Below are 15031 nucleotides of genomic sequence, written 5' to 3'. Positions count from 1 at the left end.
GCTGCTGTTAATCTCTTTGCAAGCCAGCCATCCTTCGCTGCTGCTGCTGCTGCTGCTATTTTCCTACGCACTCATATGCACTATGTTACAGTCAGAGTACATTCCATTGAATTTCGCATCATTGATTCCACATCATTGTGGTGATGGGACAGTGGTTGGAGCTTGGTAGACAGTGGAGCTTGGTAGACTATTAGATTAGAGGCTCGGTTTTTGGACGCTAAATGGGAGAGACTAGTGCTTTAAGGAGGGGGTTGACATGTTAATCAGATGTTATAGATATTGAAATATAAAAAAAAAAAACTTACCGGAAATCTCCTTCGCATTTTTCTTTCTTGTAAACATAATTGACAACAGGTGACATAAGAAACTGGTTAACAATTGTCGCAATCACAAAGAAAACGAGAATGATGACTGGTCCGAGGTAACCCGTCCTGGGGAAGATAAAGAAGGGAACAAACAATGATTAGCTTTTGAGAATATCTAAAGATGTCAGCATCCATATTGAATAGCATCGGGTTTTTATCGTAAAAAAAAAAAAACTTTGTCCGTCATTTCTGTTGAATAGAAAAGTAAAGTCTTATTCTAACATTTAAAACCACTTTATTGAATCATCGTTAATGTGTTAATACAAGGAGGAATGGAAAACAGAAACTTGTTAGTAATGAGACACGTCCATATATGGGAAGAAGCCAAAAAGGAATTTCATGTGATGTTAAATGACTGTTGTGATAGTAGGAAAGAGAAAAGTGTTCGTTTCTGAAGAAAAGGAAAAAAATGTTCATAAATGAAGAATTGCTAACATTCATGTCTTTGATGACTTTGATATTCTTAATGCAGAATCGTGAGTCTCCTCTGACAAAACTGATAATGAAGGAAGGTTTGGACTTTTCTCTTTCACCTGAGCTCATTCAAATTGTTGAAAAATTTGTAGAATAGAAAAACATTTGACATTTAAAACAACTTTATTAAATTATCTTCATTAACATGTCAATAAAAAAAGAATGGAAGAAAGAGTTTTAGTTTTGGTTGTTTTGTTTTACGGCATATCAACCCTTTTTCGAGTCATTTAATACCGAATTAAGTTATTTTGGAAACAGTATTCATGTTGCATCCAGTTATTTTTTGCTTTTGTTGCTTTGTAGTGGATGTTATCGTTTTTCTTTCCTTGCAGAACATGAGTTTTGCAATGGGAGAGAGAAAAAGGGTTACAGTATTAATGTTTGAGATATTCTTAGTTAGGAAACCAGTCAGGAAGTGGGGGGGGGGGGATAGAAAGTGAAAAGGGAAATGAGAAGAAGGAAAAGAGGGAAAGGTTGGTTTTGCAGAACATAATTAAGTTTTGCAAAAGGAAGTCGAAAAACAAAAAACATCAATGTTAGGTGCATTTCGTCTCATGATGCCAATATCTTCAGACAGCCTGATCTGGTAGCACCAGAGAGTTTAAGTAATGAAATAAATTCATATAAGTATGGATGAAGACGAAAAGGTTAGGAACTTCATGTGGTGTCAAATAAATGTCCTGTTAGTAGGGAAGAGAAAAGTGCTCATTTATGAAGAAAGGATATATGTTCTGTTTGTAAGAAAAGGAAAAATATTTATGAAAAATGCATACTGTACAATGGCGTTTACGCCAAAGCCATGTATGTACTTTTTTTTTTGATGATTGTAACGCTGGGTATGGGGCAGCCAAACCAGTTGCCAACATTATCCTGCTTTTTATTGAAACCAACCGAGAGCTCTTTTTAGTATACTCGCTGTTCACTTAAGTGCAATTGTCTGGATCTTTTTGCACTTGGTTCACCAGGAATATTAGTACGGTCGGACTTCAGGTTTTCGTGTGTGTGTGTGTGTGGTTATAATGACCATGTTCATTATAACCACACACACACATGTTCATTATAACCACACACACACACATGTTCATTATAACCACACACACACATGTTCATTATAACCACACACACACATGTTCATTATAACCACACACACACATGTTCATTATAACCACACACACACATGTTCATTATAACCACACACACACATGTTCATTAGTCTAGGGTGTTTCTTGTTGTACGCGGCTATAGTAGCCATGTTGAGTCTATAGCGTTTGTTGTCAAATCCCAGAGCTAAATCACTGTGGGGAGACATGTGAAGCTTCCTCCCAGTCCACTGTGATGGGTCCCCAACTAGAGCAGGCAATTAATCAATTTGATTGAAATTTTATTTTGAAAATTAACGTCCTAATTAGTAGGAGAGGGTGTCATCCTAAGTGGAGATTGATGTAGTAAGATGTTTATTCACATTACATTTAAATTTCTGCATGTTGAAACTGTCGGAGAAAGAGGAAGTAGGTAGGGAATTCCAAAGGCAAGCAGTTTGAGGAAAGAAGCTGGAGAGAGGTAGGAGGATGTATGACCCTTGGGGTTGGAAGTACTGCCATGGGATAAGTCAGCTCACCAGAAAAAAAGGGAGCAGGCTGTATATTAATCCTTTTATCAACTTCTATCGTGTGCTCAGCTCGTTGGAGGAAGTTGAATGCTTGCACTTATCAGTGCCAAGCTTAGAAACAAATTAGAAATCATAAACTGCAAGCTACCGCTACTGTACATATGTATGTATGTATGAATTAACCCTTTTTCGGGGTCAACAGCCAACTAGCACCGTGTGCGTTTGTGTGTATGTATGTGTGTGTGTTGGGGTGGAGAGGGCTCCCGTAAGCCGTGGTGAAGGCAACCTTTCTAGGAGAAGCAAATCTCTCATTTAAAAAACCATAAAGCGGGAGACCAGTACCCGCATTAAGCTGGTCTACAGTTTAACTTGTTGCTGGCTATCTTGCTCTTGCTTGTTGCTGGATCTCAACATTTTGAACCGAGAGAGAGAGACTTAGCTGTCGTACAAAGCTAAGACTCTTTAAGATCATATGTGTATAGATACTCCCTCAACCATTTGTCTATAAAAATGGTCCTGTGGCGATGGAAAAGTTGTGATGCATGGAGGCTTGAAATGCTGGAAGCATGTAATAATTGATCTCAACAACCGTCTTCAGTGTCATGCCTGCTTGAGCGTGTGAATTCACCGGTAGGACTAAAAAAAGTCATTTTTGGGCTCATGGACTTTAAGTGTCTGAGGGAGTGGCACTCGTCTGACAAGACATTGCAATCATTATGTATGTATGTATGTAATCGCTACCGCTGCTACTGCTGTTGGCAGAACATGAAAGGTGTGTATGTGTTTTCAGTTACATTTCAATTGCAGTCAATGTGTATTTATGTAACTTGCCTCCTCGCAAGATTAATGTTAAGGTTAGATTTTTATGTAGAAAATCCACCCGTCTCCACCCTAAAGAAAGAAGAGTTCTGGAGAGGAAAGAAAAATAACCTGGATAGCAAAAAAAAAAAAAAAAAAAAAAAAAGATAGATTACTATATTGAATGAATATCAAATCATCAGATAATTAACTTTTTTTTTTAATTTGCTGTTCAATTTTTAGAATAAAGTTCATGTCAACTTGAAGTTTATAAATGGATATTACCACTATTAAATTTTGATATGTAGTTTTTTTTTTATCTTCATGTTTCATTGCTTTATTCAAGAACTGATTTTTTTTTAAATGAAATTAACTCTCCAAGTTAATTGCAAATTACAGCTAATTAAAACCATTAAAATTATTTTTTTTTAAAGTATAACTCAATCCCAAAACAGGAATATTTTAATGTGTATTTTATGTCATGAAAATATATTAGAAAAAAAAAACTTTGGAAAATAATCGTTGAATAACTTAGTTTTAGTATAATAGCATGCTATGAAGAAAGACTTGTGTTCAGTTGATTTTATTTTACGGCAAATCAATCCTTTTCAGGTTATTTAATGTTGAATCCAGTTGTTTTGGTGAAAGTTTTTATGCTTCAAGTTTTTTATATCTTCAAATATTTTTTCAGTTGTTTTGTAGAGAAAAATTGTTTTTCTTTTATGCTTTACAAAACTTAGTTTTGCAAAGCCCAAAAGAAAAAAAAAAGAAAAAAAAACATCAATGTTTGGTGCGTTTAGGTCAGGTTTTATGAATAAAAAGAATAACAAGATTTTACAAATCAAAAAATTATTAAAATCTTGACAGCAAAAATCGTGCAGAAGAAAAAGATGGAATTCAAGCAACTTACATTTGTACGACTTTCCAAACGTAATATGCAGTAATAAAAGGAGAAATAATAACAGGCGCAAATATTTGGCTAAAAATCTTGCACATGTTGTCCAGATCATCAGCAATTCGTTGATCCCTAGAAAATAAAAAAAAACTTTTATTGCAAACAAATAAAACTCAATAACCAATTTATTCACAATCATAAAATATACTTAAATTTTAATTCATGTAGATTTCATATTTATTATTATCGTATATAAATATATATATATATATATTTTATATATTTATTATTATTATATTATTAGAGCCAATTCTCTGCTGATTATTATATATATAAAAGGCAAAAGGGGGTATTTTTCAGATTTTTTAACGAAGTTTTTACGTTCGTTTTTCTGTTTCACGTTTTCTTTTTTTCCCATTTCTACATTTAACATCGTTCGTTTTCCTTACGTTAGTTTTTTTGTGTTTTTTTTTTAAATATAATATTTACTTTGCTTATTCTTATGTTTTGATTAACACCCCCACCCCCGCCCGAGCACACACACCTTGAAACACCCGGGCAACGCCGGGTATCCCCTGCTAGTCATTATATAAATCTCACCTGTCTGTTTAAATGCATGTATGTCTAAAACTTTCGACAGAGGCAACAGATTTTCACGAGATTGGTATCAGTTTGAAGCTCGACCCTCCGGATGACAAATATCAAAAAATTAGCTAAAAACATTAATTCCTTCACCTTCAACTAGGCACTTTGAAAGTCATCCTCTCTTTTCAATTGACTAGCCTTAATTTAAACCTTCGCCACTTCTGGTTTGACAATGGACACAATGGCAAAGACGTCACCTTTTTATTTTCACATTCTTTTCCTCCTTTGCAGTACGGGTTCGAGCCTGTCTGCCACCACTTTTTTTTTTTTTTTTTGTTCAACACACACCTTCAAACACCCGGGCAACGCCGGACATCCAGGCTAGTCATCAATACATAGTAGTGGCTCACCAGCATGGCCTGATCATAAAATGCATTTAAATATATTTTGGTTCATACAGATTTTGTATTTATTATTACAGAGTCAATACTCTATTGATTATTATATTGTACCCAATATATAGTAGTGATTTCAAAAGTGAAAAAATATGACTTGGGTGCCATCAGCTAGAATCCAAACTAAAACATATGACTCTCCAGCCTTATCCGTTACCATCTGTACTACGTTAGGACGCATAGAAAAACTTAAAAATAATGCTGTAAACAGTATAAATATATATTTGCACATGCGTATATTCTAAGTTGATTTACACCTGCCAAGTGCCAATTTTTTCAATTTTGACTCCTTCGTACCTATTTTTACCAGCTAAAGACCAAATCAAATTTGTCCCACAGGTCTAAATCCCATATATATCAAGTTTCAAGTTTGTAGATCAAAAATTGTCAGAGTATTTTCGTAGAGACCGTTCCTTAGACAGACAGATAAGGTCATTTATATATATATATATATATATGATGAGAATAATGGAAATAGTATTCTGATAAGATAGAGAGATGAAAAAGGAACAAAGTTATACGTCCATCAACGTTTTGTCTTTATTGTAAAACTTCTTATTTGTTGTGAAAAGGAATACTTTGTTCTATTTCAGAACGAATAAACTTGTTGGAAACTCAAAAAAGTTTTTTTTTTGTTGTTTTTTTTACAATAAAGACGAAACGTTAATGGACATATAACTTGGTTTGAATTATAACGAACATATCTATTCCAAAAAGAATATAAATCGCATCATATCTTTTTTAAATATATTAACGGCTATGACGTTTAAAAAGAAAAAAAAAAAAAAAAACTTGGAGTGTAGCTACAGTGACAATACTGTCACAAAAATGGGTGTTTCAGGTGATCACAAATTCTTATATAAAAAGATCTGAAAGGACATTCAACCCGTTGAATTCCCGTGCATGCATTTTCCTTCATAACCGTCACCAACAATAAAGATACATTGTTATATTTTCATATATCAGTGAGTCAGCATCTTTTAAGCAGAGCAAATATATGACACCGAGAAATCGATCACCAAAGTGAAGTGTTATGTCTGGTACAAGATTTATCACAAAATATTTGATTTGCATGAAATTTTGGAAGCAGCATTTAACAAAAACAACAAAAAAAGTCAATGTACATCAACTTACGGATTGTCAACTTTTTTGTTCAGAATGTTGACATAATAATAAAGAACATCTGTGAAATATTCCTTGTGAAGAGAAACGGTAAGTTTTTGCCGCCACCAAATATGAAGGATAGACGTGACATATGAAATGGTGCTGCTGAGCTGAAAAATAAAAGAAGCAACCAACAATAAAAGAAAACTTCTTTTTTTTTTTTAAAATTCAAACTTGGAAAATATGGATTCTTGCAATTGACCCTCAAACAAAGCATATTGTCACTGGGAATGTAAGGAGCTACTATTTGGGATTTGTCTAGCGGGAGACTGTAGGAAGTTGAGCAGTGAGATGTTTGTTCACATTACATTTAAACTTCTGCAGGTTATTACAGTCAGAAAAGCAGAAAACAGGGAATGAATTCTAACATCTAGCACCATGACTCTGCAATTCCTACAGCTATATACCTAAAAACACGGTGCTATAAAACCTGACATACTGATATGGGACAAGAAGGAGAAAGAAGCAACCTTAGTAGAAGTTTGTGTAAATATTCTCTGTGAACCAAGTGCAAAAAAGGTACAAACAATTGCACTTAAAATGACAGTTAGAATCTTAAAAGAGATCTCTTGGTTGAAATGGATGAGATAGCAGGTGAATGTCTGGCATCTAGTAGGATGCCCCACCTCAACTAGAAAAAAAAAAAAAAACTAATGCAGGAGGTTGCATGCTGCACACGGCTGAACCATCCAAGATGCCAAGTCTGTAAAGAATCCTTATTAATTCCAAATTTCTGATGAAGCACGATAGATGGGATCCTTTCTCCCAGTTTGCAATTGCACATCCACTTGATAATGTCGGAGCAGAAGTGTTGGAGTCCCATGTCTCACTGCTGAACAAGATGGCAGACAGAATGTCAGCTTGGTCTTGAATCTTAAAGGGATCTTGTTACATAGTAGGAACCCTATGCCAATAAGTAGCAACTAAGTTAGCTCATGTGAATTTTGACAAAGGTCACTCTTAGTGCATGTCAGGATAACCCAGATCTGTAAAATAGATTTGTACCCAAAGTTGAAGCATAGGCAGGGGAAAGCAGAAATCAAACGTGATAGGTTGTTTTTGTTTGGTTGTTTTATGGCATATCAACCTTTTCAGGTTATTTAATGCCGAATCCAGTGATTTTTAAGAAAAATTTTTTAATAGAATATGTTTTTTTTTTTTCAAGTTGGGACCCTAACAGGTACTACCAGTCTGGATCAGAGTGGACCTGGGAGCAATGGCAATTAAAGGGTGGCTCCACACTTCCGAAAGCCCGCAAGCTGGAGCCTCACCATCGGATATAGTTTAAGGTCATATCCAGAACCTCAAACACGATAGACAAAACAAACATAAAATGTTTTTGAGCAAAAAAATTAAAGAAAAAGATTTTCAAATCAGTCTCTCTTGGGAATCCAAATACTAACGATAATCTCAGAAAATGTTACTTCAATGTCTATGCGTCATTTCTTACGTTAGGAAGTTAAGGGAATAATTATTTAGATTTAATCTCAATCTCTCCTAAGTTCAACAAAGCCTCAAAGAAACTCAACGGACATCTTTTGTCTTTTCTGACTGAGAAATGTTATTCGTCTAATTTAACCGTGGCCACACATGAAATGCGACAATGAAGTGGAAGAAAATAGAAAACAGCACATAGAAATGTATGAAGACTATTTTATTTCGTTTATTGATCGATTGTTGGTGAAAATGTTATTTATTAAAAAGACATAAAAGCGACAGCTTTCAGTCAACAAAACATTTCAATAAAAAATTATTTCAAATTTTAGTAGTTATATTAATTTTTGGGAGGCATTTTAATTTTTTAAAATGAAGATCGATTGTTAATGAAAGTAAAAATTAATATAACTAAGAAAATGTAAAATAATTATTAAAATGTTTTGTAAAAAAATAAATTTTGTTGCTGAAAAATTGAACAGCTCAGGTATTTATGTGCTGAGGTGAAAGTTAACCAGTGTCAAACATAAAAGTCAAAAGTACACAAGAATCTCTATTAAACAACTATAACATTAAAACGACTATAACATATGAATGTGTATCTACACATGCGTACAAGAGCACTTTATGTCGAATTACGTGTTCTAATTTTTTTCCAATTTCGACCCTTTAGCAACCATTTTACCGGCTAAATTAAATTTGTTTCACACATCCAAATCCTCTATATAGCAAGTTTCAAGTCTTTTTTTTTTTTTTTTTTTATTCAATTTTCACCCCAAACAAGGCACAGTGCCACTTTGAAGCAGGGGGCTACTATCAGGGACTTAATTAGCAGGGTCATTATGAAGGGAGATGAGTAGAAAGATGTTTGTTGACATTACACTTGAACTTCTGCATATCTTTTGACCAAAGAGAAGTTCGGTAGAAATCGTTCCTTAGACAGACAGACAGTCATATATATATATATATATATATATATATATATATATATACTGAACTCCTACGATCCTAAAAGTTTTTGTTTTTTTTTTATGACGCCATCCGGCATGTACAGGGACAACTATACAAGCAAAACCATTCACCTATGTTCCTTTCTCATAGGTTCTGAAACAGCTGCAAATTTCACACAAAGCTAACTTATATGTCTGGCAGTGTTCTTAGATATGTTTTGTACAGAAATCCATCCGATAAGTATTGAAAATCAGAAAAATCCAATCTTAAAATAATCTTTTTTCTTATATATAAAAAAAATAATTTTTACATTTTTTTTATTATTTCCCTTGGTCAGTGTAACGTAAAATATTCCCCCTGTAAAAATTCTTTTTTATCTATAAGAGAAGAAAGACTTTTTAATATCGTCAAGCCCAAATATCAGTTGACGTGATATTGTAAACAAACACAGACGGAATTCGATGAACGACATTATCATTATTTTTTTTATTTTTTTTGCGAATTAGTCCACTGGGCAAATTATTCCTCATCTATAAATATAAAAGCGAAAATGTATGTATGTGTGTATGTTCGCTTTTTCTGTGTGTCTACAAAAGGCTTCTTTCAGAGAAGCGGTCGGTCGGTTCACAACTTTTTAAAACTTTTTATATCACATAGAAATCGTAATATCTCTCAGTTAACAACGAAGCTCGCCTGTCTATTTAATTTGCTCGATTTCGGGAAGATAAATATTCAATATTTGTCGCTCGCCGCATGTGGGTTAGTCTTTTTCCTATAACATCTTGGGGGTGGGAAAAAAAGCGTTCAGCAGTAAATGAATACTACCCTGCAGTTAAACTTCTCATTAACTCATTAAAACGGGCACCTGCTAAATCCAACTAATTAAATAAATTCAAACGTGTTTCCATTAGCATCTCGTGGTGGGGCAATGGTTAACATCGCACTTTTTTTTTTCACACTTTAATTTACAACTTTGCCTCAACGGTTTGGGTTCGATCCTCATACTTACTTTTTTTTTAACCCCCACCCCAAACACCCGGGCAACGCCGGGTATCCTTCGCTAGTAATATATAAAAATCAATAGAGAATTGATTTTATAATAATGCATAAGCAATCTGCATAAATTAAAATATCGTGTTTAAACATATTGTACGACCGAGCAACACCAGGCTGCCAGTTAATAGCAACTAGAAGATTTAAAAAGACAAACATTTTACAAAAAATTTTGCATCAAATTCCATAAGAGGTGCTTATACCCTATATACTATTCCGTTTTAAAGGTCAATTTATATTGAAATTTAATATATCAGATGATTAGAATACAATTTTAAAGCTTAGTCTAAGAACTTTCATACGCCACCTGATAAAATTTAGCAATGAAGACTTACAAAAGCTTCCGTTAAAATGAATAGAAATGTTTTCAGAATGATGTCTTTAAAACTTTGCTCGTCTTTGTTTCCCAAGATAGTGTAATACTCAGATGGCAAGAAACCAATTCTGTTGATCACAACTTGCTCTGAAAAAATAAACAAATAAATAAAAAGCGAAATAAAAACAAAATGGAAATATTTTTACGTTTCTGAATTTTTTGAGATGAGGATTGGTTATTATTTAGATTCATCGGACTACTGGTCTTATCTTGAATGTCATTCTAACAACTTTTTGGTTGATGTAACTTTTGTCCTTCTTCAGGTGTATCTTAACAAACTCTGCAATTGTATTTTTTGGTCGCCCACATCAAGGATCCATAGCACAGTGGTTAGAGTATATAAGAAGATTTATTGTAAAATGTGACGAAAAAATACAACTGTGAATCACTTAGGGTCTCTATCCAATCATGACTGAACAAAAGCATGCTACCTCTATGAAGTAAATAAAAGGGTTCCATCTAAAGTCCAAAATTTGACAGGATACACCTGAAGCAGGTCAGAGGTTACATCGATCAAAACATTGTGAAAATGATATGGAAATATTTTTAAACAAAAGAATTTAAATGAGTTAATATTTTAATACCAATAATAAAGTAAAGTCAATCTTTCCTTCACTGAATTTTTAGTGCAAGTAACACTCAAAATATAATTGCGAATTACGTAGAACTACTACACAGTCATGGCTGATGGAATGAGAGCATTCTACTCTTGTGGATGAAATAAAGAATTTGGTTTAAAATTCTGATTCCCAAGTTTAACAGAAAAATTATTGGACTACTGTTTTCATCAATGTAACCTCCAAACTTCTTCAGGTGCATCTTGTTGAAGTCTGGAATCTTTCTGTCATAAAGACCCGTGGCATAACGGATGGAGTATTAAGTAAAATTCTGATGTATGTGACAAACAATCTTCTGGAGGTTGAAGGTTCAATCCTCATCGGGGAGGGGAGTAGATATTCAAAATACAATTGGTAATTACTTAGGACTTCTATGCAGTCATAGCTGATGGAAAGAGAGCCTGTTACTTTTGTGGATTAAATAAAGGATTCCGTTTAAAATTCTGTGCAGATCTTCAAGTTCGACATAAAGATTCTCCAAGTTTGATAAAATACATGTGAAGCAGGCTAGAGATCACATTGACCGAAACGTTGTGAAAATAACTCAAAATAAGAAAAATCCAAATAATATGAATTATCATATCTTGAATTCAGAAATATCTAGAATTTATCAAAAATGTGTTTTGAAACAATTGTATAATTAAAGATTTTTTCTAAAACAAATTTGAAACATTGATTAGTTTATTATTATTATGTGTGTGTGTGTATATATATATATATATATATATATATATATATATATAAAATAGTAATAATAATAAATGAAATAAGAGGAATAAAAGTTATATATAACTTTGTTATATCACCAGAACAATAAGGAAAAGTTTAAGGGAAACCTAAAAAATTTTTAGACCATAGCATTTCAAAGCCAAATACTTCTAATCAGAAGAGGAGAAGGGTCAGAATTATACAAAATACAAATTTAGAAAAAAAAACTGACTTAATGACATTTATGAGAATGAAAGAATAGAATAATACGGTAAATAGTAATTAAAAGTATGTACAAAATACGAGGGTAAATTGGAAAGGTAATATTAAAAAGTATAGGCCCCTATGAAATAATGGGGATCATTAAAGAAGAGCCAATAATAAAAGATGAAAAGGAAAAAATAGGGAAGAGAAAGTGGAGAAATAAGGGAAGGAAATAAAAACAGTAAATAGGGGAAATACACATAAATAAATAAAATAAAATAAAAAATAAAAAGATCTGAAAGTGAAGAAAAATGTTCAAAAATGTTGTTCAAAAAAAGTTCAAAAGTAAAATAAAATAAATACAAGTTCCAGTGAAGTCTTCAGTTTAAGGTTCCAAGGCGAAGAATATGGTAACTGTTTATAAATCCAACAAAATAAAAATTTGTGGAGCATCAAGTCTTAGTACAATCCTTGTAAAAACCCCGTAAAATCAGAAAGTGTTTGTACAGTATCTATATATTAATACGCTTGTCCATCCGACGTTCTGTGTCACAAAGAAATCATCATCATCACAAACTTTAATTCATGAGACACGAATTACCTCCCGCATTCACACATGATTTGATGATTATTTTACTAAGAATATCCTCTCAGGCTTTATACCTTCCTTTTTATTAGAGTGGATGGGGGATAGGCGCGTAGATAGGGGAGTTACTTTCAGTGATGACATCATTCCTCTTCAAATTATGGTGGTAGGTGTGTTACAAATTGAGATTATCCTCACATGGATTGGCGATTGTTTTAATGAGAATATCCTCCGAGGTTTTATACCTTCCTTTTTATTAGAGTGGATGGGGAATAGGCAAGTGGAGGGGGTCGAGTCAACTTCCAGTGATGATGTTATTCCTCTTCAAATTATAGTGGCAAGTTTATTACGACTTAAGATTAATATAACAAGAAGGAATTTCTTACTGATGTGTTTTCAAAGCTTTTAACTACCGTGGAATCCCCACAGGTCCTGCTAGTAGTTATAACTATACCGGTGAATTATCCTGTGAATTGACGTGAATATAGAAAGATCCAGGTATTTTATTATATATATATATATATATATATATATATATATATATATATAAGCTGAATGTGTGTGTGTGTGTGTGTCTGGTCATGAATAGGCTCCTATATGGTTGACTATTTTAAAAAACTGATTACATATAATGATAGAAGATGTATCGAGACACAGGAATGGGTATGTTTGATCTGGCAGAACGGTGGGTCATTAAAATTGCGGGGTCTGCGTTCGCGCCTGGTCCACAAAGTATGGAAATAAATTTAAAAATTAAAAAAAAACGTTTACAAGTGTTTTTGATATAGATGTACATAAGAATACTTTGATAAGTATGTTTTAACTTAAATAGGGATGGTATAATAAAATTGTGGGGTCTGTGTTCGTGCCTGGCCTCCATAGAATGGAAATAGGCACAAACTTTAATAAAGACTTTTCATATCTATCTGCGTAAGTATACTTTGATAATTATGTTTCAGTTCGAACAAATATGGTATAATAAAATTATGGGGTGTTTGTTCGCACCTGACCTCCATAGAATGGAAGTATGTCACAAAGTTTAACAAGATTTTTTAATATAGATCCACACAATATTGTGATAAGTGTTTCAGTGTGAACAGGTATGGTATAATAAATTATGGAGTTTATCTATTTTATTTTTACTTTCATCATATTTTGCTTTGGTCTTGATACCCCCAAATTCGAAGCTATCTTTTTACAACCCTTCCTTTTTATAACCTATCATACTTTCATAAATCAGAGTCCATTTTCTGTAGGCTGTTTTTGAACCCAGTCAACGACGGGTAGTTTTGCTAGAATATATATATATATATATATATATAATAAGACTTTCAAGATTTAAACACAATAGATGTTAATTTTTTAAACTCATTCTGATGTTGAGCGGGGGGGGGGGATTGTTAACTATTCTGTACTTCCACCTAACCATTTATTAAACAAAAATTTTACCTTAAAAATTGAATTTACCTTGAAAATCCTACCTTACAAAAGCATGGTCTGTAAATTGCAGAAGAACCAAATATTTAACACAATTCTATCGACATTTGAATATTATATTAATGGTGGCCATCTTTCATGCAATTTTTTTTTTTAAAGATTTAAGAAGATAGTTAAAAGGGGGATACCCAAAGAGGCATGACAAGAAAGTATGAAATCACATACCTAAGAGTGAAAGGCATAGGAGGAACATGCAGAGAAGAACTGGAACGCTCACAAAAGCTGGAAACATAAAACTGGCCAGACGGAAGAACCGTTTGAAAAAGAGGAAGTCAAATTTGTAACTGAAAAAAAAAAAAAAAAAAAATTGTAATTATTATTTGACGAACGATTGAACTGTGAATAAAAGTACATGTTATTTAAAAAAACATTTTTTTTTTTTAATTTATTCACCTGAAACAAGGTACATTACAATTGAGACATAAAGGGCTACTATGAAATTAGGGGATAGATTTATAGGGGTGGAGGCGTCCTAAGTGAGAAGCTGTGCAGCAAGATGTTTGTTCACATTACAATTAAATTTCTGCATGTCAAGGAAACAGGGAGAAAGGAGAGATCTCCAAAAGCAAGAGGTTTAAAGAAAAAAACTAGTAGAAAGCTTCTCGGCATCTAGGAACCTCAACAGTGAAGAGGTGGGATTTTGCTGATTGTCACGTTGGTCTGGGAATTTACATTCAGGGGCACATTTTGTTGAAGTACCTGTAAAATAAGCAACATTGCAGTGATAGGATAGGGGTTGAAGTTTGGTTTAGTCTTAGATCTGATGACTTCAGAGGAAGATTTTTGAGTGATCATTTAGACTCCTTAGATGGCAATTTTTTCTTGTTCTAGTTTAAGACTTTACACTAGTTGCATTTCAAAATAACTAAGCGCTTTAAAATAAGTTAAAATACAAAAAACTTATCCAAGTAAGTAGAAGAGCAACTTGTCTTGCCTTTGGTAACATTTATTTGTTATATATTTGTTTTTTTGTCTGTTTTGCTGTTTATACTGCAAGATGCCCTAAATTATGAGAAATTTAATTACTAGGTTTCTTAATTTTGAAGATGAGGATTGGTTATTCATATTATTTAAATTCATCAGACTACTGTTCTCATCTTGAGTGTCATTTTCACAATGTTCCGGTCGATGTAACCTTGACCTTCTTTAGGTATATCTTAACTCGGGAATGTTTCTGTCAAACTCAGAAATTTGAACAGAATTTCAAATGGAACCATCTATTTACCTTACGAGGATAGTATGCTCTCTTTTCGTCAGCTA

At 33.2% G+C, this 15031-nt stretch overlaps 1 protein-coding gene across 1 annotated transcript in view; it reads right to left on the bottom strand.

Annotated features, from left to right (window-relative positions):
* LOC145260309 (lysosomal cobalamin transporter ABCD4-like) overlaps positions 1-15031 on the bottom strand; it is a 94312-nt gene that overhangs the window by 57031 nt on the left and 22250 nt on the right. The window contains exons 2-6 of the mRNA XM_080118197.1: positions 13937-14055; positions 10119-10246; positions 6316-6455; positions 4157-4273; positions 306-431 (exon numbers count right to left, since the gene is read on the bottom strand). Coding sequence (XP_079974323.1) covers positions 306-431; positions 4157-4273; positions 6316-6455; positions 10119-10246; positions 13937-14055 — 630 coding nt within the window. The remainder of the gene's footprint in view (positions 1-305; positions 432-4156; positions 4274-6315; positions 6456-10118; positions 10247-13936; positions 14056-15031) is intronic.

This window comes from Euprymna scolopes, chromosome 36, assembly GCF_053919585.1.
Source record: "Euprymna scolopes isolate OS-2025 chromosome 36, ASM5391958v1, whole genome shotgun sequence".
NCBI classification, from domain to species: domain Eukaryota; kingdom Metazoa; phylum Mollusca; class Cephalopoda; order Sepiida; family Sepiolidae; genus Euprymna; species Euprymna scolopes.
Note: the sequence above shows the minus strand (reverse complement) of the source record. Positions and strands in the feature narration are given on the sequence as shown.